Raw genomic sequence first — 26234 nt, 5'->3', positions numbered from 1 at the left:
TGGAAATGCTGTCGTCATGCTCTGCTTCGCGCATCACACTTTCATTGTGGTGACTCAAATTGCCATGTATTAACTGGATAACCACTACAGTAACAATAGCAGATTACAGTGTTGTGCCTGTGCTGCTGAATCTACTGAATCTTCTGACTGCCTTTTTAGAAAATAATGCATCTGTTGCACCACTTCTTTACTTCTCCCGTTTTGTTTATTAGCTGCCAGCTAGACTTTATCTGGTCTGTGGAGGGGTGTGCCTCTACAGTTTTATCACCACTTACAGGACTGGCATGCTTACTGCAGCGTTTTCAGTCCCTCAGCGTTTCCGTATAAACACTGATTTTTTTCCACTGTATTTTTTTGAGTTCGCAGGTCAAACATTGTCATGTAAACGGTGCCTGAATGATCTGCATCGTATCCCAGCGGACTCTAGGTCACTAGGGTGTGGCTGAAATTTCCTCTGCCTCTTAGCCACCTTGCCTGGCTATTGACCAGTGGTTTTTAAAAACATTTTTCAGTAACATGAACAAAAAAAAGCCTGCACGGCAAGGACATTTAAAGCAGAAAAAAAATACCGGTATTAACCGACTAATCTATTACTTGAAGACTATTATTATCTTCCTATTCTGCTCTAGAACATCAACAATATAGAAGTTTCTGTTTTTTGTTTTTATTCTGCAAACCGGTTCAAAGCCCTGGCTCCACCCTTGACAGGCCTCCCGAAGGTGGACCAATCAGAGGGAATGGGGGTTTGTTGAACAGGAAGCCAGCAGCTAAAACAAAGTGTTTCGGACAAACTAAAATGAGAGGTTTCAAAAACACCATGGAGAAAAAATAGAGATATTTTTTTAAACTATGAAATGTGAAAAACTACTACAGGGGCACCAGAGGGACAGAATAAAGACTATAGAAAGCACAATACCTCCTCTTTAACTCTACCAAAGTACTCTGCTTTCTAATTCCAGCTAGCACACCTCATCTTTATCTCAATCTCATGCTGATTACAAGTCGACCATAAACGAGGTGAATGGATTTTTACTCTGCAGAAACAAAACGCACCTGAGCTCTTCAAACACTTTCTTTCAGAAGTTAAGTGACACTTCAGCAGAAAACCTCAGAGAGATTTATTTTAACCCCACGTTGATGAATGTTCTGCTCAGTGATGGGAAAGTAAGGATCAACTGTGTGTGTGTGTGTATGCGTGATTCGACCTGCAGCCCCCTCCGTCGCATCATCACATTCTCCTCCCTCTCAGTCTTTGTGCTGAACAATGAGTCCTTTGTGCCGCCGGATGCTTCGACCTGCAGCCTCTCTCTACACTTTTCATTAACCGGCATTAAAGTGCAGAAAACAGACCAGACTCTAAGCCGATTACATTTGCAGATGATGCACTTATGCAGATCCAATTACTCTGAATCAAGAGAATTAATTAAGAGACACTATTTGCAGATTCAGACAAGGAAAGCACACATGGAGGCTTTGCCAGAATCTGCTGAATGATGCTTTGTGTCAACCCACGCTCAGAATAATGCGCATGTATAGAGAGCAGCGCTGGCTCCAGCAGTCACCTGAAAATAAAGAGAAGAATTCATATTAACCTGGAGATTTGTGTTTTGTCCTTTCAGTCCGAGGTGTCGTGGATCCCCAACAAGCATTACTCAGGTATTTACGGCTTGATGAAGCTGACGCTGACCAAAGCTTTGCCCTCCGACCTGTCCAAGGTCATCGTCCTGGATACAGACATCACCTTCGCCACAGACATCGCAGAGCTCTGGGGCATTTTTAGAAAGTTCACAGGTGAGACATCTTTATATCATGCTTTGAAAAAAAAAAAGGGGGGGGGGAGTCAAAAGTGGTTATAGTCCAATATCTTCTCGAAATTTAAGCTATGAATGATAAACAGGCAACAGATGGAAATACACACTTTGCATTTCCAGGCAGGGTCATATTCGTGGACGATGACAACATTATTTTGTTGATGCCCCTTTTTATCATGACGATACCAAGATAACATGGATCTTTGATGACTAAAACAGGATGAAAGGGACAGGATGAAAATGTTAGTGGGCTCAAAATATATGACAATTCTTCCTATTGTGTGTGTGTATCTGTCTGTCAGAGGCTAAAAAGCATCAGCAATGCTTTTGTATCCTTAGGGATGGGCACTAATGCTCGGTAACGGTTTTCAACTGTACCAATTTTCAGTACTTTTGTGTGTGTTAACGTGGTAATGAATATTGTTTTTTTAATAATAAAATCTAAATTCTTTTCAGTTTAACATATTTATTCCTAGTATATAAACTTGCAATGCTATGTTCATGTCCAGCATGGAAAATCACCGACTTTTTCCACTCTCTCACAGTCACAACACGCTAACTTTTGATTTTACATGAATTGGTACTCGGCACAACAGACAGAATTTGGTCAGTACCAATAAAAGTACCTAATTTGGTACCCATTGGCCACACCCCACCCACCAACCTGCAACATAAAGATGCATTTGGAGAACGGAAGTGGCGTATAGCCCCAATCATTCAGACGAGTTATCCTTCGTTAAACTTTAAATTCAGACTGTAAGCAGCGTAAAATGTCTGGTTGTTCTGTGGTCAGTTGTCAGAAATGATATTATATCATGGAGTCAACTTCTATCAAATTCTGACCATTACAGATCAACCACTTTTTTGGAGTAACTGGTGTCTTCAGCTGAACATTTCAGTGATAGTCGGCTGGTTGTCACCAGTTAACAGGGTCACAGTGTACACTGAAACACCAGCAACGTCCACGACTGTTTTATTAAATGTATCTTCTCTATCCAACCTCAGTTAACTAGATTCGACTGTAAATTAATAATAATAACTGCCGATATTATATATTCTTCCTGTTTTTACTTTGTTTATTTAATGAAAAAGTTGGTTTTGAGCCAAGTTTTTGACCAATTATGGACTCAATATACAGAGTACATAATATGTGGTTGTGATTAACAGAAACAGCCTCTAAGCTCATCATAAAACTATGGTTTATTATCAAACTACTATCCAGTCTTATTGATTTCAAGATAAGAAACCAATAATATTCTGGTCTATTCGATGTATCAATTCATGAAAAAATGTAACAGATGAAATATGGAGATAAAAGGTTTCTGTCAGACAGAAATGTCTGTGAAACTGAAAGCAGAGGTTGGTAAAATAATCTTTATATGACAAATGTTCCTTTCTTTTCATGTGCAGACAAGCAGGTGATCGGTCTGGTAGAGAACCAGAGCGACTGGTACCTGGGGAACTTGTGGAAGAATCACAAACCTTGGCCTGCACTGGGACGAGGCTTCAACACAGGTAACAGCTGTTTTTAACCTGACCCTCACTGAAGAGCGAGGTCATCCATATACAAGATAAAACATGAGTCATGTGTTTGATTTATTTCTCGTCTTGCCTCAAGGTGTTATTCTCCTCTATCTGGAGCGACTGCGGCGGATCGGTTGGGAGCAGATGTGGCGGCTGACAGCGGAGAGAGAGCTCATGAGCATGCTCAGTACATCGCTGGCGGATCAGGTGAGAGACGCCTCAAACAAAAGTTTGGTTTGTGATTCAACTCTGGGCTGGAGGAGGAAAGTTCAGAGGTCACAAACATTATGATTCATCAACATAAGCCCTGACAGCCGTCTGTCTCTGCTGAAGCGTTAAAGTGTGGACAGATGTCGGCTTTATGAAACAGAAACCATAAAACAGACGAGTCACACTTATAGGCTGCTCAGTAAAAGTCTGTTTTTTATTTTTATGCCTCAGAGCTGCTGACAGCTGAGCTCTGAAGATGGTTTTATGTAGTATAAAACTCTGTTAGTCCTGTTTTAGTGAGCGCTGCATCTGAGGAGCGCCCGCAGGGAGCATCTTTAAGTTCTGTTTGTGGTGAAGGTCGGTGAGATCTAACCTTGAAGACACCTGCTGTGCTCTGGCATTTAAAAAGGTTTAAAACATGTTTTGGTTGAATATATTTGATTCTAATTGGCTGCATGGTGTCCATTAAAAAGTGTTGTAGGACACCAATAAAAAATTTCTGGTCAAATTGCCTGATTATGGCGCTGGCTTAATCGCTTGGTGGTAACCGCGGCAACAGAAACTCAGAACATACATTTACATATCTTATTTCACAGTTTATTTAATGATCAGAGTGAATGGTGAATAATATTTCTTGCAAAAAACATTGTTTAGGAAACTATCTGTGGATTGCATCACCCTCTGGATGCACTCAAGCGGAAGCAACCGTCCTCCACTTCATGTTTAAAGGTTCACGCCTCCACATCTATTCATTTCTGATAATGTACATGTCGTCGGGTATTATCCCTTAGTTCATCTAGATAAGAATGATCAGATTCTGGGTGCTGGTTCAGCTCATCAGTTGATGTGCAGACACCGAATTGAAGCTACAATTCTTTACGTTCAGTTCCGGGGCCTCAACCACTCAGTGCATTTCACTCCCAAGCTCTAATCCTTCCTTTTCAGTGGCCCTATAAGGAAATATATAACCCTCAAAATAGCTCCTGATTTAGAAATACTTGTAGTTTTAGAATTTGTTTGATGTAGGCTGATCGTTGTCAGAGTGCTGTTAGCTTAGCCCATGGTACTGGTTGCAGATTTAGCTGCTGGTGTCCTTGGCTCGCCAGGGCGAATAGTTTGATAAAAGAACAATCAGTCAGTCTAATCTTTGCAGAATAATAATTACTATACTGTACATCTTATCAGACAAAAAAAATCAAAGCATTTCTGAATCAGGCTCACTGAGTTAGCAGTGTTAGCTTGTTTACTTACCTGCAACAGGTGTGATGTGAGAACAAGAGCCTCATTTCCACCAAGTGGTTCAGTTTCGGTTCTTCACAGTACTGCACGCATTTCGTGGCATTCCCTTTGACTAAAACCAGGAATGGTCCCATAATGACCAACTTGTAGCGTCCCACTTTTTGGTACCTTTCTGTTGGAGTGTCAGACATACCGATCTGACCCCAGAAGGTGGGGCTAGAAACACTGCAGTCCATTAATTGTCTGAAAATAACATCTCTTACTGTGTCGTAATAATTTAACCCAAAGATCTCAATCAGCTCTCTGGAAGAAGTCTGTTTAAAACTGTTTTTTGCTGCTCTGTGTCTTCAACTCCAAGTTTAGTGATCTGTTCTGCAAATTTATATTAAGACGTTTGAAAGTTTGGGTCAACTCTTCATCACCAAAGATGAGGAAGTAGTTCAGAGAGCTGTAAACTGTTCATCCAGGTGCATTTAAAGACCCTCGTAAAAGTGAAACACAGCCCTTTTATTATGTCCTTAACCCTTTTATTTGAAGCCAGAGACTAAAAAGAGAGCCAAAGTGTCCACACAATGAGCACTTTCTTTTTACTTGACTTGGAGAAAGGATCATTCTTCTGTAACTTTAAATATGTGAGTGTAATGATATTTCCTTGCACAGCAACTTTACATCAGAAGGAGAGTTAATTATTGCATTGAGATATGAAACAATAAGATGTGTTATAAGGGGGGGAAATGTTATAGATTGCTAACTCGGAACATACGTGAAAAACAATTTCTGAGAATAAATTGAAGGAGACACTTTGACTCAAATTAAAGAGGAAATGTGACCAAAAATACAGCTGAATCTAAAATTTCTGCCCTATCCAAGATTACGTGAGTTTTATGTAGAACTACATGTTGTATTGTTTGGCCACAGGGGCGCCAGAATCCACAAACTCTGCTAACTTCCAATATTTTATGCTGATTTGCTTGAAGTAGAGAGACCCAAATGATGGTGTAAGTCAGCGGTGCAACCAAGGATGGGATTTTTCTGAATTTATCAACAAGCATGAAAAGAAGAAACCAACATGCTAACCTTCGTCCAGAGCTTTGGCCCAACCTTTTGTTGGGTTATGACAGCAAAGAGCCATGTTAGCTGTCAGTTTGTCTAACTGGCTGTGCACATACTTCACTGTATGACACTTCATTTGCCAGCAGCTAACAGCTTTTTCATTCCTGCTTTTTGTCCGATGTGCATCACAGCTCACAAAGAAAGCGTCATTCCAGCGTGTTGCCAAGCCATCACTGTCACTCAGTCTGTAAAATACATGTTTCTCCCACAGACCAAAGACACGCCTGTCAGGTTAAATGACCACTGCAAATTGCCCTTAGCCTTGTGATGGACTGGAGATCTGTCCGAGGTGTGTCACAGCCATCGCAAACCCTGGATTTTATCCAAACTGGCCGCTACACACTGTCCCTACCCACTATCCTTCTGTTTGCACGTTCATGCAAAGGGTCTGCCATTTGAAGTGGTAGAGGGCTGTAAAACTGTCCACCAGTGAGTCTGCACCGATGGTGACTTTCTGAACACGTGAATCACTAATTGTGTCCAGTGGTGTCCTTCTTGAGACAGGCTTCTGGATTGTTCTGAAGCGCCATGACGGGGGTAGTTGCTCTAGTTGCATTAGTCCTCTTCCCTCTTGAGATAAAACAAAAGTTATTCAAAATCATGTTTCAGAAAAGTTCTCTGTAAATATTTGTCCCATTTATAATTTTTTTTTTGTTTTTAATGTCCTCGTGACATTTCAATACAACTTAAGTTACAGCAAAGAGTTTTTTCGCGGCACTGACATTAAAAAATGCTATCTTTTTTTGCTTTGATTAAGGACAACCTAGTCATTTTATGGAATGTGTTAGCTACAAAAAAAAAAAAGTTCACCTTTCATTGATGTATCATTCACTGTTGTGGGATAAACAGTAAATCAAATGGATGGATGTGATCATTTATGTACACTGAGCACATGAATCCATTCCCAATCATTTCTAAACTGCACATAGATCTCACAGATTGCACAGCAGCTCTCTGTTAAAATGGACTGTACTGTAGAGCTGATGACGAGATGAATCCAAGGTTACTCTTTGATCTGTGCTGTATTTCTGTGGTTTGGTGCTTTTAGTTTTTATACATTTATGGATCAGGGAGATATTGTGTTTATTGCACATCAGCTAGCAACCCTGATGCATCTTCTATTCTCTGAGCTTGCCTTTGTAAATGATCACACAGGCTCTGAAATCAAAGCAAAGGTTGCCATAGAACCAGCAAAGACACAATATTTCTCTTTTCTTCTGACTCATCCTGCCTCCAAACAAACATTTTTTGTGTCAGTGACAGAACAATCACAGAGCTGCTGTTAAATCTGTCCGTCCGTCTCTCTGCAGGACATCTTCAACGCCTTCATCAAGCAGAACCCAGTTCTGGTGCACCAGCTGCCCTGCTTCTGGAATGTTCAGCTGTCTGATCACACCCGCTCCGAGCAGTGCTACACCGAGGTGTCTGACCTGAAGGTACACACACACACACACACACACACACAAAGAGACTAAGATGCACTGTGAGGGCAAAGAGCTCAAAGAGCTGACACTGTCCTCAAGAGGCGCTGTCAGGGTTCAGTCTGGCCCTGTAACAGAGCTGCTGTTGCACAAACACACACACACACTCACACACACTTCCTATTCTCACACATGCAAAGACAGACACCCAAAAATATCACAACAACTGAAATCTTAACCCCAGATTTTTTCACACTTTTTCCTTCAAGTCAGAAATCCAGCTGGATGTTCTGGATGTCCCTTCTGTTTTAAATTTTTTGATGCCTTTAAAGCAGGAAGTTGGTGGCCGACAAGGGCCAAATGCCCTGCAATGACTGAAACTACATGCATAACCATAAACTCGCATCATATTCAGAAACGCTGCACATTCAAAAGCAGGGAGATGGACAGAGGAAGAAGTGCCAACTTAGCAACTTTTTCTCTATATTTAGCAACTCTTCTGACCCCTCTAGCGACTTTTGTCCAAAAATAAATAAGTCATTGATGCTGTAAGAGGGTTAATTTTTTAGACTGTATAGTGTGGGAGATACTAAAAGTGTAAAAACAAAACAAAAAAAACAATGTAAATATTTTTACATGGCAGCACCTGCTGCTTGTAGAAAAGTAGCAGGGAAAGATCAAGGCATACTTTCACATCAGTCATCAAACTCCAGAAAAGTGGTTAGATTTGTCGCTTGACGCTTTTTTTGAAGAAAACAAAAAAGTCACTAGAGGGGTCTGAAAAGTTGCCTAATAAAGTGTTTTTGACTTAAGTTTTGTTTTGGTACTTGCTGCATGTTTGTTTTAAAAACAGTTGTTTTGCCTTTTTGCAACGCGTTAGCTTCCTTTGCAGTGTGTTCCAGCTGCGTTTGGTCCTTGACGGCCTTGATGTAAAACAGTACAATCACTCAAACACTACCAAACATGGGTTCCCATTCCTGAAAAGAAGGAAAATTGCATTGAATTTGAGAAATGTTGTGCAGACTGAACCTCCAGCCCAGCCCCTGCAGCGGTAAATAAACAGTCTCCCTCCTGTTGTGACTTCAGGTGATCCACTGGAACTCTCCAAAGAAGCTGCGAGTGAAAAACAAACACGTAGAGTTCTTCAGGAACCTCTACCTGACCTTCTTGGAGTACGACGGCAACCTGCTGAGACGGGAGCTGTTTGGCTGCCCGAGTCAGGCCAGTCCAGACAGTGTGCAGGTGAGACAGGCTTATAAAAACACACTCACAGAACAAAAACACAAATCCCAAATCTCTTGCTTAGACTCTGTTTGTGTGACTCCTTAGATTATACCTTACAACTCTGATCGATTGGTTAATTACTGTCCTCCAGCTCCACTTTTATAATCCGCTTCTTTTATTGTCTCGCAGAATGCATTCACTGGAGTGTTATCATCTTTATTATGCTGCATAGCGAGAAATAAATCTGAGTTGTTCAGGTCATTATTGATTTCGAAGGCTAACACATATCTCTTAACTCTTGGCATGATTCCATATTATCACATGAACACTTTGAGGAAGGAATCCAATAAAAAAATCACTCTACTTGGCAGAAAGCAGTGCTTTAAATGTTGCTGTTGCAGTAACACAATGCAAGCTTGGATTTCTGAGCTCTCCTCCTCACCCCAAGCTGTGTCTCTGTGTGTCTCCTCAGCTCCAAACGGCTCTGGAGGAGCTGGACGAGGATGATCAATGTTACGACTTCCGCCGGGAGCGGCTCACAGTTCACAGGGTTCACCTTTACTTCCTGCAGTATGAGTACACGCCCACTGAAGATGACACGGACATCACGCTGGTGGCTCAGCTCTCTATGGACAGGTACCGAATCAGCTCCGATTGCATCCAATCCATCACAGAAAGTAAAATCATGGCTTAGCATCAGACTTTACAGCTTCCATGAAACCATCCCACTCTGACTTAAACACTTTTACCCTCATTCAAAACACCTGGTGAAACACTCACCCAGTGATACCACTTGTATTTTTTATCACTCCAGTCTGTCAGCTGCCAAAAAAAACAGTTTTGGCAGTTTTACTTTGGGCTCTTGTTCCTGGGGATTGTTGCAGCAATTACAGCCCCTCTTATCGCTGCAGGCTGAAACTATTCACTGCAGTTATTCTATTATATTATCGACTTATTCAATCATTCAAGACTCAGAAACTAAAGTTCAGCTTTTCTTAAGCAGCTGTTAGTGTTTGGTTTTAATGTTTGCAGCTCGTGTGAAAGGAATAATTTGAATGTTACTTTGGAAAAAAACAGCCCAAGAACCGTTGTCTGAATCCACAGCTCCCCTCAGGCTTTACATAGCCGCGAAGATGAGTGTCAGATTATTACTGAACTTAGTTTTTGGCTTCTACTTTTTGCACTTCAGACTCAGAATTTAACTTGGCAGAGCTCAGGAGTTGCTTGTCATGGGAGTATGCTTTCATTTTTCCTCCAGCAGTTTAAAACTCTGCTTTTCTGAAAATAATCTGATACCCAGAATTTTGAAAGCTGAAAGTTTTAATGTTTAAATTTCTGCCACATCAGGTCAGCTCTGCAAATACTGTTTTTTTTTTCATATGTAGGGTTTGGGAGTGGATTAAAACTGAACAGCTTATAGGAGCTGTGAGGAATTTCTCTGTGATCTTGAATAAGCCTCCCTTCTAGATATACGCCTGATTGTAATCCACTCTTTAAAATGAGATCATTAGCATCAATATAGGTTATTGCTAAATGCTATTTCTTAGCTTCCTGACCAGGTCGGACGAAACTGGATTAATTTATAGCACGTCAAAGTTTCTATGACAACGCCACAGCTGCTAACAAAGTTTAGTGATGAGAAGAAAGATGTGTTTTTCTCTGCTGAACACAAATTCTGTGATTCATTTTGTAGTGATGGTGGACTCTTGAGCCTAACTGTCTTATTTACCATTACCATTGCATTTACCATGCGACGGCGGCTGTATCTCTCCTGGCGGCACACAGTGTTTTCTGAAACAAATCTCGATTGCACTTTGTATTAAAGGGCCAATCACAAAGAAGACGAAATGCTGCATGTCTTCCATCTATGCTCTTTGTTTACTGTGTCCTGTTTTTCTTCTTCGTTGGATTTATTAGTGGGGTACACTGTGTCGTGCTGCTATGGTGTCACACTATTGTTGAACGGATACGTCTTTCGGCATCCAGCTTATGTTGCCTGCCACGAGGGGGCACAGTTTGCTGTGGAAATGCAAACAGGATCAGGCTCAACCATACCAAACTGTGCCAAACCGTACTGAACCGGACTGCTTGGTGGAAACGCGGCTTTAGATTGTATGAAAATCAGTTCTTCTTAGACTTCATTCACCAGGTTTTTTTTTCTAATGAACTCTATTTGAGATGCTATATTTAGTAGAATAATGTTGTCAGAGTAGTTTCAAAGTGCTTGTAGCTCTGTTTGCATGTAGGAGGCCTTGACCATCTCCTCCCTCAGACTCTTGTTTTTTCGCCCGTGCAGGTTGCAGATGCTGGAGGCCATCTGCAAGCACTGGGAGGGCCCCATCAGCCTGGCGCTCTACATGTCCGACGCTGAGGCACAGCAGTTCCTTCGTTACGCTCAAGCCTCTGAAGTCCTGAAGAACCGTAAGAACGTAGGCTACCACATTGTGTACAAAGAAGGCCAGTTCTACCCCGTCAACCTGGTGAGGAACATAGCTTTGAAGAACGCCAACACGCCATATGTGTTCCTGACTGATGTGGACTTCCTCCCAATGTATGGCCTCTATGATTACCTCAGGTACAGTTGATCACACCAAAACAACCCTGAATCTCTGCTGAGCAACAGGTCTCAATGATAAAAACACTCTGCAAAACTTTCTTCACTATGTTTTACTCTTTTAGACTGTAACATTTAGTAAAACTAGTACAGAATCAAGACCCAAGAATTAGTCTGGATCACTTTAAACCAGCTGTAGTTCACCTGTGATCACCTGTGTTCTTTGCAGGAGGACTGTGGTGCAGCTGGACATGGCTCACACTAAGAAGGCTCTGGTGGTTCCAGCCTTTGAGACACTCCGTTACCGTCTGTCCTTCCCCAAATCCAAAGCTGAGCTGCTCTCTATGCTGGACATGGGGACTCTCTACACCTTCAGGTACCTGGACCAGAAGTGAATGATAAATACATGGGATAAAAGGCAGATTAGAAACCCTAAATTCAATTATTTCCTTTCCCTGCTCTTTCAGGTACCATGTGTGGCCTAAAGGTCATGCCCCAACCAACTATGCCAAATGGCGAACAGCCACCACGCCGTATAAGGTGGACTGGGAGCCAGACTTTGAGCCGTACGTTGTGGTGAGAAGAGACTGTCCAGAGTATGACCAGCGCTTTGTGGGCTTTGGCTGGAATAAGGTGTCCCATGTTATGGAGCTGGATGCACAGGTACGTCTGCAGGGTGATGAGACTTTTGCATACTACAGGACATTTTTGTCTTACTGGATCCAGGATATAAATGTGAACAACACTGTCACAAAATGATATAAATAAATAAATAAATGAAGGTAGCTGTTGTACTAAAAAAATTAAAAAAAGAATTAAAAACAAAACCTGTGGGATCTCAGTGTTGTCAATAGTATCCGCTGGTTATAAAGAGACCAATGCCTTCTGTGGGTTATAAAAGTTTTTTTTACTTTTTGATCAAAATCAATTATCTGAGCTAGTCAGGGGCGGAAAAAATAACTATTATTAGATATATTTTACTGTCTCATTTCCAAAAGTATTTTCTTCCCCTTCACGATGCATGGTTTGACTGATGCTACTTATAATCCAGTGAATACGGTAGATCAGTGGTGTCTAAAATGGGCCAGGACCCCTTTTGCAGTTGTAAAATATTTGAACTGTTTTCACATTTCTTTGTTGAAGACCCCTGAGGTAACTAAACCAGGATACACACAGCAATATGTGCATGTAGGATTGGTCTGTCAGTGTATCCTGCAGCAGGGGGTCCCAGGTCTTAACACCACCGTTTTGGGAGTCCCAGTAGGAAAAGTTTGGGAGCTTTTGATTGATTTAGGCCCAAAACATCTAAAGCTAGCACCCAATTTGAAAACTATCATATGATTTTTTTTCCATGTTCTTGGTCCCAAATTTCTGTGTCTGTTCCTTCTCAGGAGTACGACCTAATGGTTCTCCCCAACGCCTTCATGATCCACATGCCCCACGCTCCCAGCTTCGACATCTCCAAGTTCCGCTCCAGCTCCAGCTACCGCAACTGTCTGAACACCCTGAAGGACGAGTTCCACCAGGATTTGTCCAGGAAGTACGGCTCGGCTGCTCTAAAGTACCTCACCGCCCAGAGGAACATCTAAACCCCAGAGCCGCTGAGAGGCAGCGAGTCCGTCAGCCTTCAGATCCTGACCGTTGAGGCCCGAGAGCGCAGATGTGCTGAGCCACGCCGCGGCCTTCTAATGCCGCACAGCACAAACTATGAAAGTAAAGCTTTACAGCCCCCGTGGGACATTTCCGGGCTTCTGTGCATTAATTCTCCAGTCGGCTCCACCTAAAGGTGACAGGACGGGATGCAGAGACCAAAAAAACGGACAGAGACAGAGTTATCCTAAAAGCAGGACTCACCGGGCTGAAAGAGGTGATGGTTGAGCAGCAATCGGACTAGCTTTAAGGCCAGGAAAGAACATTTTCGTACAATTTGTTCTGACAATCAGGGCTTTTCCCGGCAGACACAGAGAGAACCGGTCCGTCCACGCCAAGATGCGACCACGACCGGACCTGTGTCGCTATGGGGAAAGAGGAGCTTGTGAGGCCAGTCGAACTGGAGAAAGATTTTAGCCTTACCACTTTCCATGATCTCTACAGAAATATTCAAATATATTTTAGTTTCTCATTTTTTTCCAACGTGGGTCAGAACCAATGAGTAACGAACATTTACAAAGTTTTGATTATAACTTTGCAAAAGTTTATTTTTTCTTTCTATCTTTTCTGACCTCTTTCAAAGAAAGTCCATCACGTCCCGGTCGAGTTTTTTCAGATTTTCTGTGAGCTTCAGGGATGTGCTGAGTGTGAGTGTGTGTGTGTGTGTGAGTGTGTGAGTGTGAAATGATCCAGCTGCATCACACGGCTTGTCTTCAACACGCTTTCCTCTACAAGTCATTCTCGCTCTGTCTCCATCATGTGTCTGCTTGCATGTTAAGGTGGTACACGTTTATTTCACCAGGGAACATTTGATGGTGTTTTTTTCCCATCAGTCATTCTCATCATAACAGATCTTTCATCACCGATGGGACCAGCTCACATGACCAACTCTGACACCTGGAGTGAGTTATAAAAGAATCCTTTAGTTCTGACTTTGGTCATCTTAATTTTTGATACTGAGATACTTTTAAATATCACGTTCTTTGAAGTGAAGCAGTCTCCAATTGTCCAAAAACTCAGAATCTTGTTAAAAACCCAACTGAACCAGGAGATACCATGAGGGCAGAAGGGATGGAAAGAGTAGCTGTGGTCAGTCAACATAAATATAAAGTAAGAAGAAAAAAAGAGAGATGATGACTTTCTGACTGTCCAGACTTCTGTACATGCAGGATGACGCCACTTTCTTTGTTTTATTGCACTTAATCTTGCCTGCTGTCTCTCTGTCCTGCTCTCTGTCCCAGCCTCCTTATCAGTAACTGTCCCAAGATAAGCAGAACTGGAACAGGCTCTTAACCATCTCTGTAAGATGTACCCATTATGTTTATGTCTGTCTGGACAACAAATCAACAGTTAAGCCCCGTTTCCACCAAGTGGTTCAGTTATGGCGTTTCCTTTGACTAAAACCGAGACAGGTCCCTAAATTACCAACCTCTCTTGTCCCACTTTTTGGAACCCATCTGTTGGGGTGCCAGACATACCGATCCAGCCTCAGAAGACAGAGATAGAAAAACTTCGCTCCATTGATTGGTCGAAAGAGTCATCACTCCCCGTGCAACAGTGGTAATAAAGAACAACACATAACTCTGTCAGGTTAAAACCTCCAGTCAGCTTTGAAAAAATATTTTTTTGTTTTTCTATTGGTGGGGTACACTGTGTTACGCTGCTGAGCCATTACGCCATTGCTTGGCTGTCGGCATCAGGCTTACACGTTTCCTACCAAGAGGGGGTGCGGTTTGCTGTGGAAACGCAAACAAGATCAGGCTTTAGTGATCCAACCCGTTCCAAACTCTACTGACCCTTTTTTATTTGAAAAAGATGATCCAGTATGTATTAAATCTAGAACTGGATCTGGATCTCAGATTTCTATATTATTTAGCTAGCATAACGAGGCTCAAAGCTTCAATGTTCAGTCTCGGTTTTTTTCTTGATAGTCAACACCGTTGAGTGATCTTTCTTTGTTTCTAGCCAAATGAAAGTCTGAGTCAGGCACAAGATTTCCTTCTGTTCTCAAATAATTATAATAAACCCCCCATCAATTCGCAACTTTCGCCTTTTTATAAAGACGAAATATGATCCTGAAGGCTGCCATTGTGCTTAAAAACCTTTATTTTGCATCTTTCTGACTAATCAGCTAATCAACCATTATTTTCGAAAACCTGGAAATGATGTAAAATGAGGAGCTGTGAACAGCTAGGCCTGTTGCAGACAGACATACAGAGAGCAGAGCAAAGAGACAGGGACCTGCAGAGAACTCAACATTACTGCAGGAATCAAATGAAAAGCATAAAATCTCCAAAATGAGAAAAAACAGAAAATGCAGACAGAGAGCAAACTCTCTGCAGACAGACATCATCATGTTTAATCTGGATTATAAATGATTTATCAGAAGAATTTTTTGTAAAAAAAAAAAAAAAAAAGTTTTGTGTCTATTAGTTTAATGAAAATTGCATTAATTTCCCTTTATTTGAACTTGCAGTGTCACATCTTTGTTGTAATGCGACTGTTTCCATGCAAGCACAATGTGCAGGTTAAAGGTCAGATTTAAAGAAACCAATCAGTGTTTGGAGACCTGGAGTTCATTTCTGGAGACGTGGTATTGAAAGAGGGATTGATATTATTTAGTTTTTTTAAACTCTGGCTGGGCCATGAAGCTGCAGCTGCATACAGATGATGGGACAAGCTCTTCCTTTCTTGTGTTTGCATCTCTGATAGTCTAAATCACTGGATAAATATGTGCCATCTACTGAACCCCATTTTAACCCTTTATGATTTTAAAGTCCAACTGAAAATGTAAAGTAATCCCTCTCTAAGATTAGGTTATTTATGATTGAGTATGACAATCTTTTAATCTGAGAGTGGCAGAAATGTGTTTTTATGTTGCTTTCTGACTGTTTGGGAACAACTTTTTATTTTAACAGCAGAGGGACTGGTGAGCTTTTCACTTTTTATTTAATGTTTATTTGTAGCTTAAAAGCCAAAGATTATTTGTGATAAATATAAAATAATAAACAAAAATGAAACGATTCTGAATACAGGAGAAGCAATCTTTGAATTTAAAGCCAGTTTTTTAGACATCCAGACTGCTTTTAGCTGGATAAAAACCTTAAACAGTTTGGGAAATAGTATTTTTTTCTGACCACAGGGCCAAATTTATTATATGAACCTTTCAACAACCTCTTCTTTAATCCTTGAACTCTCACTTTTTAGATGCAATGGATATGGAGTTATTCAATTTTCAACCCTTTAACTTTCCATCCAAGAAATAAAGAGATTAAAGAAAATAATGTTCTTTTTTTAGGTTGTTGAAGCATTAAGATCAGAAACCATGAAAATCAGATATTAAAGATTTCAAGCTGTTGAGATTCTGATACTTGCTCTTCCAAATCGGGCTTTCAACTTGTGTAATGCTGCTTTAAAGATGTGCATCTTATTATGGGTGTTACAGGGGCTATTCCAGTGTTTGGAGCCAGCCTCTAGTGGACATTTGAGGTACTGCAGCAGATTTTGCTTTCACATTGTTGTTTCAGTTGGACTTAAATTTCCATTTGTTTATTTTTCTGAGGATGGGTGTTTGATTGTGGAGATGATTTAAAGTTACGGTTAAGTTCAGAGAGTGGACTACCTTAGTCCCCAGAGATCAAGCCGTGTATGATTATGTGCTACTCTTCTTCACATAAAGATCATAAATTGGTGGACCATGACTTCCACTCATGAAAAATTGTTCTAAATGTTTTTGACCAGATTTGAAAACAATTTAGTGTCTATTCATGCTCCCCAAAGAATGATCCCAATTCTTTTGATTTTGATCAACTGCTCAAATATGACATCAGTATGACCACCTCATCAGTCACCTTAACTCTCCTCTTCCTCTCTTTTTGTTCATGTTTTTGTTAATTCATGATTCCCCTCCCGTGTTTCGACAAAAGGCAAGCAGGAAAAAGTTGAACATTCAAATTGTTTTCTGCAGAGTAACGTCAGAAGAAGAAACGGAGTAACTGAGTGCCATGATCGGCCGTTGGATCCTGAGTGTTGGTGTGTGTGTCAACTGCTGGCTCGCACAAAGGTGGCGTGGGAAGGCATGAGTGTGCCGCGAAGAGCCGATCCCCCCCGCTGCCTCCCTCCACCTCCCACCATCTGCACCGCCTCCATTGACGTGTTGTTGATTGTGGTAAATGCTAGTGCCTTTGCTGTATTGTGAAACTGGATATTGATTGTACTGTTGTTCCGACAGGGCCTGGGGGAAGTCAGGCACTCTATTTATTATTGTTGACTCAAATCAATCATATTTTTCTATGTAAGTGCTTTAAATAAATCTGCCCTTTTTTAACCATGTTGCCTGCTGTATTTTATATTTGTGTTTGTACACAAAGTCAGAAAACACTCAGCTAAACTTTCTCCTGCAGACTTCCCGTCAAATTAATGTCATTTGAGGATTACTGAGACCTCTCACCCCTGCAGGCCAAATAACATTTCTGGATTTTATAATGTCTGCCAGGCTCAGTGGGTTAAGCCAGTATGAATCTTCCATGTGTGTAATTGGTCCAAAGAAAATTTCAAACACAAACCAAATTATTTTGTATGAACACAAACGTCTCTGGAGAGTTTTCATCCTGTTAAAGTGCGAGTGTTTAGTCAGAGATGAGAATTTTCTCAAAGTGGGTTTAATTAAAAACGACTTTTCCATGGAAATGTTGAACAGAACGTCAGTGTGAGTGTTTGAAGAGGCAACCAACGGGATAATTACACTTCTACTAAGAACCTCATATATGAAAGTAGTTCATCATGTCTGTTATTCAGCTTTATGTTCTTCCTGCATAATTTGAAGTCTGTGCATCTCCCTAAATTCTAACGTGGACACAGGTCTATAGTTTGGATGCATATTAACAGCTTTGTTGTGTTCTGTGAAGCAGTAAAGTTTTGTCTTTAAAATCTTTGTGAGGACTACCCATTAAGTATTGATTGCAGTGACACCTGTGGCCAGAAGTGGCTTTGAATAACCCCGTCTCCACCATAGACTGTATATAGAGTGGACAGCGTGGCTCCACCTTTTACCATTGTACAGTTTTGAAGCCAAAATACCCTCATCAGAGGCATTGTGCAGCCAGAATCTACGCAGTAGAAGCTATGAGGGTCTCAGAGAGAATCTGAGTGAAGCCAGGTGACAAAATAATACGTTTTTTTTTTTTTTTTTTTCTCTTAATCTCTTTTACAATCCCTGAAAAAAATACATAAGAACGGCAGCTGTCAATCATCATTAAATGTGACATAAACCTAATTTCTAACCTCTTATAACTATGAAAAGAAAAAAAAAATCAGAAAAAAAGAGGACTTGAATACAAGGCAGCCAACCGTTATCTTAAATTCACCTCAACAATTGGATATAAGAAACATTTCTACCAGGTGTATTAAATCTTTTTAATTTTGACCACAGCCCATCTGGAATGGCTGGAGAGCTGGATTTTTTTTACCCATACTGCAGCCAGTCACCAGGGGGAGCAGTTTTTTAGGGGACCTCACTTCAATCGATAGGTTTCCACTGAGCGGTTCAGTTCATCTTGGTACAGCACACATTTTTTGGCATTTCCGTTGATTAAAACAGGGAAAAGTCTGTAAATTACCAATCTGTACTGTCCCAGGACGGTATGGGTCGGCTGGCACATAAAAACTTCACTGATGATAAAGTTCTGGCGATGTATATTTTGTTTTTGCTGGACAATAAAAAATCCATGATACATCCTCCACTGTGTGGCTAATCAGACAGACCCTTCTGTCTAAAATCTTGCTTGTGCTATGCGCTTTGGACAAAACCGTCTGCTAAATGAAATTGTAGGATTACAGAAAATGAAATCAAGGCATTCCTGAATCAGGTTCACTGTGTTAGCAATGTTAGCCCGGTCACTTACCTGTAACCCAGGTGTGTCATGGAAACAAAAACCCCCACCAAGCGGTTCAGTTTTGTTCATCTTGATACAGCATACATTTTGTGACATTTCCTTTGACTAAAACCAGGACAGGTCCCCGAATTACTGACCCGTACCGTCCCACAAATTGCTAGATATCTTCAATTGTTGCTCTTTGTTTACTATGTTGTTTTTTACTTCTTCATTGGATTTATAAGCAGAGTACGCTGTGTTGCGCTGCTATGCCATCACGCTATAGCTGACGCAGCTACCAGCATCTGGCTCACACGCCACCTACCAAGAAGGGCATGTTTGGCTGTGGAAACGCAAAGAAGATTTTGTACTGATCCGTACTGGATCGCTGGGGAAACGGGGCTCATGAAGACTGTTTACCATGAGCACCATCACCACCACTGTTGTCAAAGCTGACTCTGGCCAGAGTATGGAAAAACGTAAACTTTTTTTTTTTTTTACAAAATCTGTCAGATTCATTTTTCCAGCTCCCCAAGGCAAAGTACAAATAAAAAATAGGATGTACAAAAAGTAAAATAAAATCTTTGTAGATCCTCTTTTAAAGCTCTTCTATGGAACCTAATCTTGTGTGCATCAGCAGTCACAAGCTGTTAGTATCTCTACAAAGCAACCTTATGTCAGATGGTCTTGTGAGCTCTTGAAGGTCATATGGAGGCGTTAGATTTGGGCTTGACTGTGACTCTCAAAGCTTGCTGAGAGCAGCTGGACTGTAGGAGGAAACCAGACAAATTTAAAAACAGAGATTTTGTTGAGCTTATTAATGAACTGAAACCCTCCAAGAACATTTGGTACAGCTCCGTCCAGCTCTGCGTAAAATATGTCTTCTGTAGCTCTGACAATCATGAAATCTCTTTGCCGTCTTCTACTCTATATGATACATTCACAGAGAGCTTCTCTTCAGGGCTGCGTTTCTATACATGCAACAGCCTCATCATTCTCCCTTCCTCTAAAACATCATGAAACCTGACATCACCCTCTCCTCCAGCAGCCTCTTCACAGACACAGAAATACATCCTCTTCATCCCTCCAGGGCTCTTAGCAACACCTTATCAATTATTAGTCTGCCTTCTGCATGTAGGCCAATCACCCCATATGCACAGAGTGTGAGCCGGCACGCTGCGCATATGCACGATGATTCATTGAAGAGAACTTCAAACACGCAGCCAGGCCTGCGCTGTCTGTTCTTTCTGAAGTAGTACGGCTCTCAGAAACACCGCTCCACGTCCGGGTTCCATGACGCTAATGGAAAAACTACAGGAAGGTTTTCTGCACAGAACAAATGTGTTTACATGCAGGAACTGGAAGGCTATGAGATACTTCACATCCTCATGACGTCAGAGACTGAACTAACTGTGCCAAAGAAGCAGAGCTACTTCTTATTGATTCCTCTCTTCCTGTTTCATGAACTTCATTTAGAAGAGCCAACTACTAAACATCATTTCATGCAGGATACATTCCATCTTTGCTCATCCCTGGAAGTTCCTGGACCGTTGGGAAGTACGACCCCCACCCCCACCCCCCCAAGGTTCAGGGGAAGTGCCTGGACCTTATAGAAGTATTTCTCTCTAAGTAAGGGCTTTTCAAATGGTGTTCCAACAACACTTGAACTAAATTTGCCCTGAGGGTTCTGTAGAGGTCCCTGGGTCCTGGGTTTTTGGGGAGTACTACTATCCCATGTAGGGACTTTTCAAGGGGTTGATCAAAAACCTAGAAATAAATTTATAACCTTACAGAGTTCCTCAAATGCTTCATGTTTCTTAGGGAAGGGCCTGACCTAGAAGAAGTACTACTATCCTAGGCAGTGACCTTTAAGGGGATGGATCAACTACCCTGGAACTAAACTAACACCCTCACAGTGTTCCTCAGGAGGCTGGGGAAAATTCCTAGACCCTAGCATAGTACTACTATCCTTGGCAGTGACTTTTTAAGGGGTATCAACAACTCTGGAAGTAATAGTTCACCTTTAGAGTTGCTTAAAAGGTTAATGGTTCCTGAGGAAAGTTCCTAAACCTTTGGGAAGTAGTACCTCCTGAGCAGGGACCATTAAAAAAGTTGATCACTTACCCTGAAATTAACTTTATATCCTCACAGACTTCCTCATGGGTTGAGCAGATCAACGACCTTGGAACTAAATTGGCACCCTGGGAGTTCCTAAAATGCTTCCTGATTTCTTTGGGAGTACTACATCCTGAGTAGGAACTTTTCATCATCAAGCCTGAAGCTATACCCTTTGGATTCCATAAAGGGTCCTTAGAAACTTTGGGAAAGTTCCAGTACCTTTGGTAAATACTACTATCCTGAGCAGGGACTTTTCAAGGGGTGGATCAACAACCCTTGAGTCAGTGCCGTCAGTAACCCTTTCATATTCAACAACCGGAATATGCTCATATTTCAGTTTTAAAAAACCCAGAAATCTCCCCTGGGTTCCTCCTTTTCTAACCTAAATATTTGGTCATGTCTTTGACCAATCGGGATATCCCCATCGAAAGGAATATGCAAGCGTTTTGCATATGTTCTGTTCGCAAATTATCTTAGTGTTTTGAGTGCAGGAAGTCTGCCGTGCTGCTGTTGTTGTTACTATGGGTACAGCAAGACAGAGCAGAGATTATGTGCATTGTGTCATGACGTTTTCCATGTGTCAAGATGTTGCCTGTGCATCACTGTTTTGATTGGGATACCATGTCAACATGAAGAACTCTGGTTATTCTGAACATTCCAGAAACCAGAATATTGACCGTAACCCAAATATTGACTGCATGTAAACGTAGCCCACAATTTCATGATGTTTGCACGAACTGTGATGTTGAATATCCTGTGAACTTAACTAAAGCTCCAGAAAGCTGCTGAATGGAGGACGAGGTGAGGCTGTTGTTAAATATCCGTCAGGAAAATGAGGATCTGCTGTCTGACTAAATAAAAAAAGGGTGAAGTGAGGATAAGATTATTAATAACGACACGTGCATACTCCTTCAAGAGGTGACAAAACCAAATGAAGCAGTTTTCCGTCAGCTGTTTCCTGCTCTGACATTTATCACCAGCGCCTGGAAATTGAATTGTCTCTCTGAAGAGGTGTTGTTTGAATAATTGGAAATGTTGTTCTTCTTTGAGAATCAGTGTGAAGTCAACCATTTCCTCCCCTCAGATATCTGCGAAAAACAACAAAAGTGTTCTGATAATCATCTACAACAGCAGAGCTCCGTCAGCAGAGCTTCATCAGAGGGGCATGGAGGATGATTTCAAACACGTTTTACGAACCATTCCCATCAATAAGAGAAGTAACAGAGAGAGAGATCCTGCAGGTATCTGCGTCTGAATCCTAAATGAACGACTCATGTGCTCATGCAGCATTCTGCACATTTTCCCCATGTTACACTTCACTACACCCACACTGCAGGAAAAAAACAACCCACTGAGCTTAAGGCTAACCCTCCAGCTACAATACAGTATGCAAATCACCAGATTAATAAAATATCGGTGGAATATCAAACACTCTGCAGAATTTAAATGTGGCTTTGAAAACTTTACAGTGGCTTGACTCTTATTTTTTTGGAGGGTGGGTAACATTAAACATTCAGCATTTGGAGCAGTTGCCATCTTTGTCGATTAGCTTCATTTACAATCTTGTAGAATTGCATTTGTGAGGATATCATATTCCATATATGATGTGACATTTAATCTACCTCTTATGATTGTTTTTTAGTGTAATATGTATATGTGACTCTAACCCCAGGTGTTTGACACTTTCAATTATTGTTCTGCTTTCCTCTCCCTCTAATGTGTTTACAATCCTGAAATAACAGAGATCAAATGGTGTAAATGGATGAAAAACAGTCTTTTAGTATGCATGTAGGAAAACACACACAGAAAACAATTTTCCCAGAGGAGCAGAGAAAATGAACAGGAGGTGTGAAGATGATTTACCTTCCTGTACGAACACATCGATCCACCCGGACATCCAGCTGTGGAACAAACCTCCCACTGCGATCATAACCGCAGTCATTTCTTACCTTCTGCTGTAAAACCAGCCTCATAAAGAAACACAACATGTCACCACATCTGAGCGCCTTCTCTCTTCTTTCTTTGCTTCCGTCAGGGGTCTGAGAGGAGGTTTAAGTGACATTAGTGATAAGAAGGAACATCTTGTGTCCTCACAGTTTGTTTGTGTACTCTGTGTCCACTGTGGAATGATGAGAGAGAAAAACAGACAGAAATAGATTCAGAGTGGGTTTGTTTATTAAACAGAGCACTGAGCTGCACATCAGGTCTGTATTTTTTTATGTATGCAGCAGTCACAACTTTATAACAGAGACGATGTAACGAGTATGCATCCACATTTAAAAATGAGTCATCACAGAAACAAATGACAAGGCTGTCAGCACGAAAAACGTGTCAGTCAGTCAAAAAGAACACCTTGAGACCTGAGACAGGCTTTGCGTAAATTGTTTTTCCCAGATCAGATAAAATCCAGTTCAGTCAGTGTTGTGAGCTGAGATATGTGTCACTAGAAACTGAATCTGAATAAATGTGCTGATAAAAACTTAATCACCACAGCATGAGAATTTACAGACCTGAATATAAGCTCTGTGAATCTGTGGTTGATAAGTCACCCTCAGAGACCTGAAGGAGAACTGAATTCAAATTTTGCTGAGTGAAACATCATTTATCTTTGGTGTCTAGTGTTGACCCCAACCTCTGAATGAAGACTGGAGAATCTGTTGGTCTCAGTTCAACTGTATATTGGTCACATGTACAAATCTGCGCTGGTCCCTGTCTGACAGAAGTTCACCTCCCTTAACCTCAGACAGAAACAGAACACAGATATATATTTCAAGCGGCAACCTCGGTTCAAAGAATATGAGACAATGCAGAAGTGCTAAAATCTGCTGCTGAATGTCCGCTTGAGGCTGGCTCCAAAAGTACCGGAAGTCACATACACACCACGCCAAAAAAGCTGTTTTCAAAGCAGAAATTAATCCATTTACAGCCTGGTTCAAAAAAAGTCTCCTGTCTGAGTCACTAATTTTAGCACTTCTCCAGCACAAACTGTACGGGAGGTAGAATTTTTTTTTTTTGTAACTCGGCCTTTCAGAGGATATTAAGATTGTGAGCTCACCCAATCAGAGGCACAGCTCAGGGTCAGGTGACCATTAGGCGCCCTATACCTGTATGTGAAGCCCTTGCCACTATCAATATGGCCGCGATATCCGATATGCTTCATTTTCTGTTTCAGAAACAGACGGGCGACGGGGAGACTACGTCCATGTTTTCATACAGTCATGTCTCTCCAGAAAATGTGTTGTATGTGTGTGATTTTCTCAGACCTGTATCAAAGAAGAGTAACGAAAAGAGGAGGGAGAAGAAGTGTGGATAGAAGGGTGAAGAGGACGAACCAGGCTGTTGTTCTCTTTATCAGTAGAATGACCTTGCCTGTGCACAGTGGAAACATCTACACACAAACTTGTGAAACAAACTATGTGAATATAAATATAAAGCAAACAGTGTGAACTCGGTGACATTACACAAAAACCTATAGTATTCAAAAATAATAAAATGTACCTTAAAATATAACACAAGACTCCAAACTTCAGCTTCAGAAGGTTGGAGCCCAAGATATCAGATGTGCAAGACTCCAGATGCCAGGGTATTTGAAGCATCATTTTTCACAGAGAAGATTGAGCAGGACAGGAAGTTGGCTTTTGAAACCACATCTGGTGACTTTCAAAATAAAATGCACCGTATCTATCTTTACTACTGCAACAAAAAAACAACATAATGAGCGGAGACAGGCCAGGAGTCAACAGGTTTGAGGTTTTAGCCCAACATGAACAAGGAAATCACTGGGGTGAGAAGGGGGGATCTCCCTGTCTTTGTGACTTGAGCTGTCTGGCAGTCTGCATTGACCAGACTGAACATGCCACTGGCACTGGACACAGGTTGTTAGTTTTGAGAAAAGACACATGGATAAGTAAGTAAGGAAATATTTGTTTCCAAATGCTACTGGAGCTTAATCTTTCTTGTACAGCTGCTGGTAACATCTAAAAGTATGAACAGTGATGTAAGTGAGCTGTTGTTGGATCAATCTTAGACCACAAACTAAAAAATCAAACATTTCCAGCACCAAAAAAAATCCACCTTTAGATTCTGCATATTGAAGCATTATAGGTGGCTAAAGATTGATTTAACTTGGAGTGAGCATGTGTACGATCAGTGATCTGGTGTCAGTTGGAATTATTTCTGTCCGTTTGTTCACAACATCCAAACTAACTCAGCTACAGCTTCTCTCTTCATTCCCGGCTGTATGTGGCTCTGTAGACTTCATCACCATCACCGGTCCTGGATTACAGTCATCAATGGACAGCCCAAACCCTCCAGAGACTCGGCAGTCAATAAACCACAGACAGGACAATAACCACCCAGTGTAAATATGATAGATACATGGCCCTCTCCGTCTGTGAGCCTAATCACAGCTGAGCGAGTGTCAGCCGCCCCTTTATTGAGCCCATGGAGAGAGAAAGAGCGGGAGAGGGACAGTTATTGCCATTGATCTCAGGAGGAGGAGAGGGAGAAGGAGGAGGAGTCCCGAGGGCTGGTGGTGGGAGTTTTTGTTGAATCGACATCGATCCAGCCTTGTCTCTGACACTAATAATTGGCCCGGGTCCCCCAGTGGAGCCCTTGGCTCCTCCTGCTTGATACAAAGGAGTAAGTGGTACCTCTGAGGACCAGTTGATTAATCAATTAACGATAAAAGGTGAATCAATTCAGTTTTCATCATTATTTGCTGGTCGTTAAACTGTTTACGACATTATGTGTCTATTGGAGGATAATAAAGGAGTAAGAAACAATAACGCCAAACTTAAGGACTGCGCTGGTGGTAAACTAGCAGACAAACAGAAACATTATGACTTTAGATCAATGATTCATTTTGAACAGAACAATGCCAAAGTACAGAGTTTTTTTTCAAAGTCTATTTCTGTTTACATCTCTCCTCTGGGTCAAACTATCAGTAAACATAAGCGACATTTCAACCAAAGGTCAAGAAGGGTAAACATTCCCCAGAACCAAAATGTTCCTGTTGTAGATTATACACAACAGAACAATATGGAGAAGTAATACAGGTAACTGCAAAACACCTTCATAAGACAACATCAAAGACATCAAAGTAAATATGACACCGTAGAAGGAGACAAAGTTAGCCTGTTAGCATGGAGGATATTCAGACCGTGCTTGTTTTGACGGTGCTTTATTTCACTGCAAATTTATTTTTTTTGACTGTTGAACTGAGACAAGCTCTAGAGACAAAGCCATCTCAAGCTGGTTGATGCCCTAAACAGTATGGAGCGGAGAAATAGTGGACTGAGCCCTCCCTGTCTAAAGCACAGAAATGGCAAGAGCAGTGTTTGGGCTTCTAAAGGAGCCTGTTGATCGAGGATTTTAAGCTGGATGCATCCCCCTCTGACAAACTTAGATCATTGTTAAATACTGATCTGATGAGGAGATTATGAAACAGATCTATTCGTAAATCAAACTAAACTAGGATGCATTCCCCAGGACCACT

General features: G+C 41.3%; 1 protein-coding gene across 2 annotated transcripts in view; it reads left to right on the top strand.

Moving 5' to 3' along the window:
* The window catches only part of large2 (LARGE xylosyl- and glucuronyltransferase 2), a 116573-nt gene extending 99514 nt beyond the window's left edge, over positions 1–17059 (top strand). For both annotated transcript variants that reach the window (XM_074666485.1, XM_074666486.1), the window contains 10 exons: positions 1620–1791; positions 3222–3326; positions 3430–3542; positions 7208–7333; positions 8405–8560; positions 9015–9178; positions 10839–11117; positions 11326–11476; positions 11568–11759; positions 12488–17059. In XM_074666485.1, the coding sequence (XP_074522586.1) occupies positions 1620–1791; positions 3222–3326; positions 3430–3542; positions 7208–7333; positions 8405–8560; positions 9015–9178; positions 10839–11117; positions 11326–11476; positions 11568–11759; positions 12488–12685 (1656 nt within the window). In that variant the 3' untranslated portion in view covers positions 12686–17059. The remainder of the gene's footprint in view (positions 1–1619; positions 1792–3221; positions 3327–3429; positions 3543–7207; positions 7334–8404; positions 8561–9014; positions 9179–10838; positions 11118–11325; positions 11477–11567; positions 11760–12487) is intronic.
* Positions 17060–26234: the final 9175 nt, after the last annotated feature.

This window comes from Halichoeres trimaculatus, unplaced genomic scaffold (genome assembly GCF_033239565.1).
Source record: "Halichoeres trimaculatus isolate MK-OKI-2021-1 unplaced genomic scaffold, fHalTri1.1 fHalTri1_scaffold_3, whole genome shotgun sequence".
NCBI classification, from domain to species: domain Eukaryota; kingdom Metazoa; phylum Chordata; class Actinopteri; order Labriformes; family Labridae; genus Halichoeres; species Halichoeres trimaculatus.
Note: the sequence above shows the minus strand (reverse complement) of the source record. Positions and strands in the feature narration are given on the sequence as shown.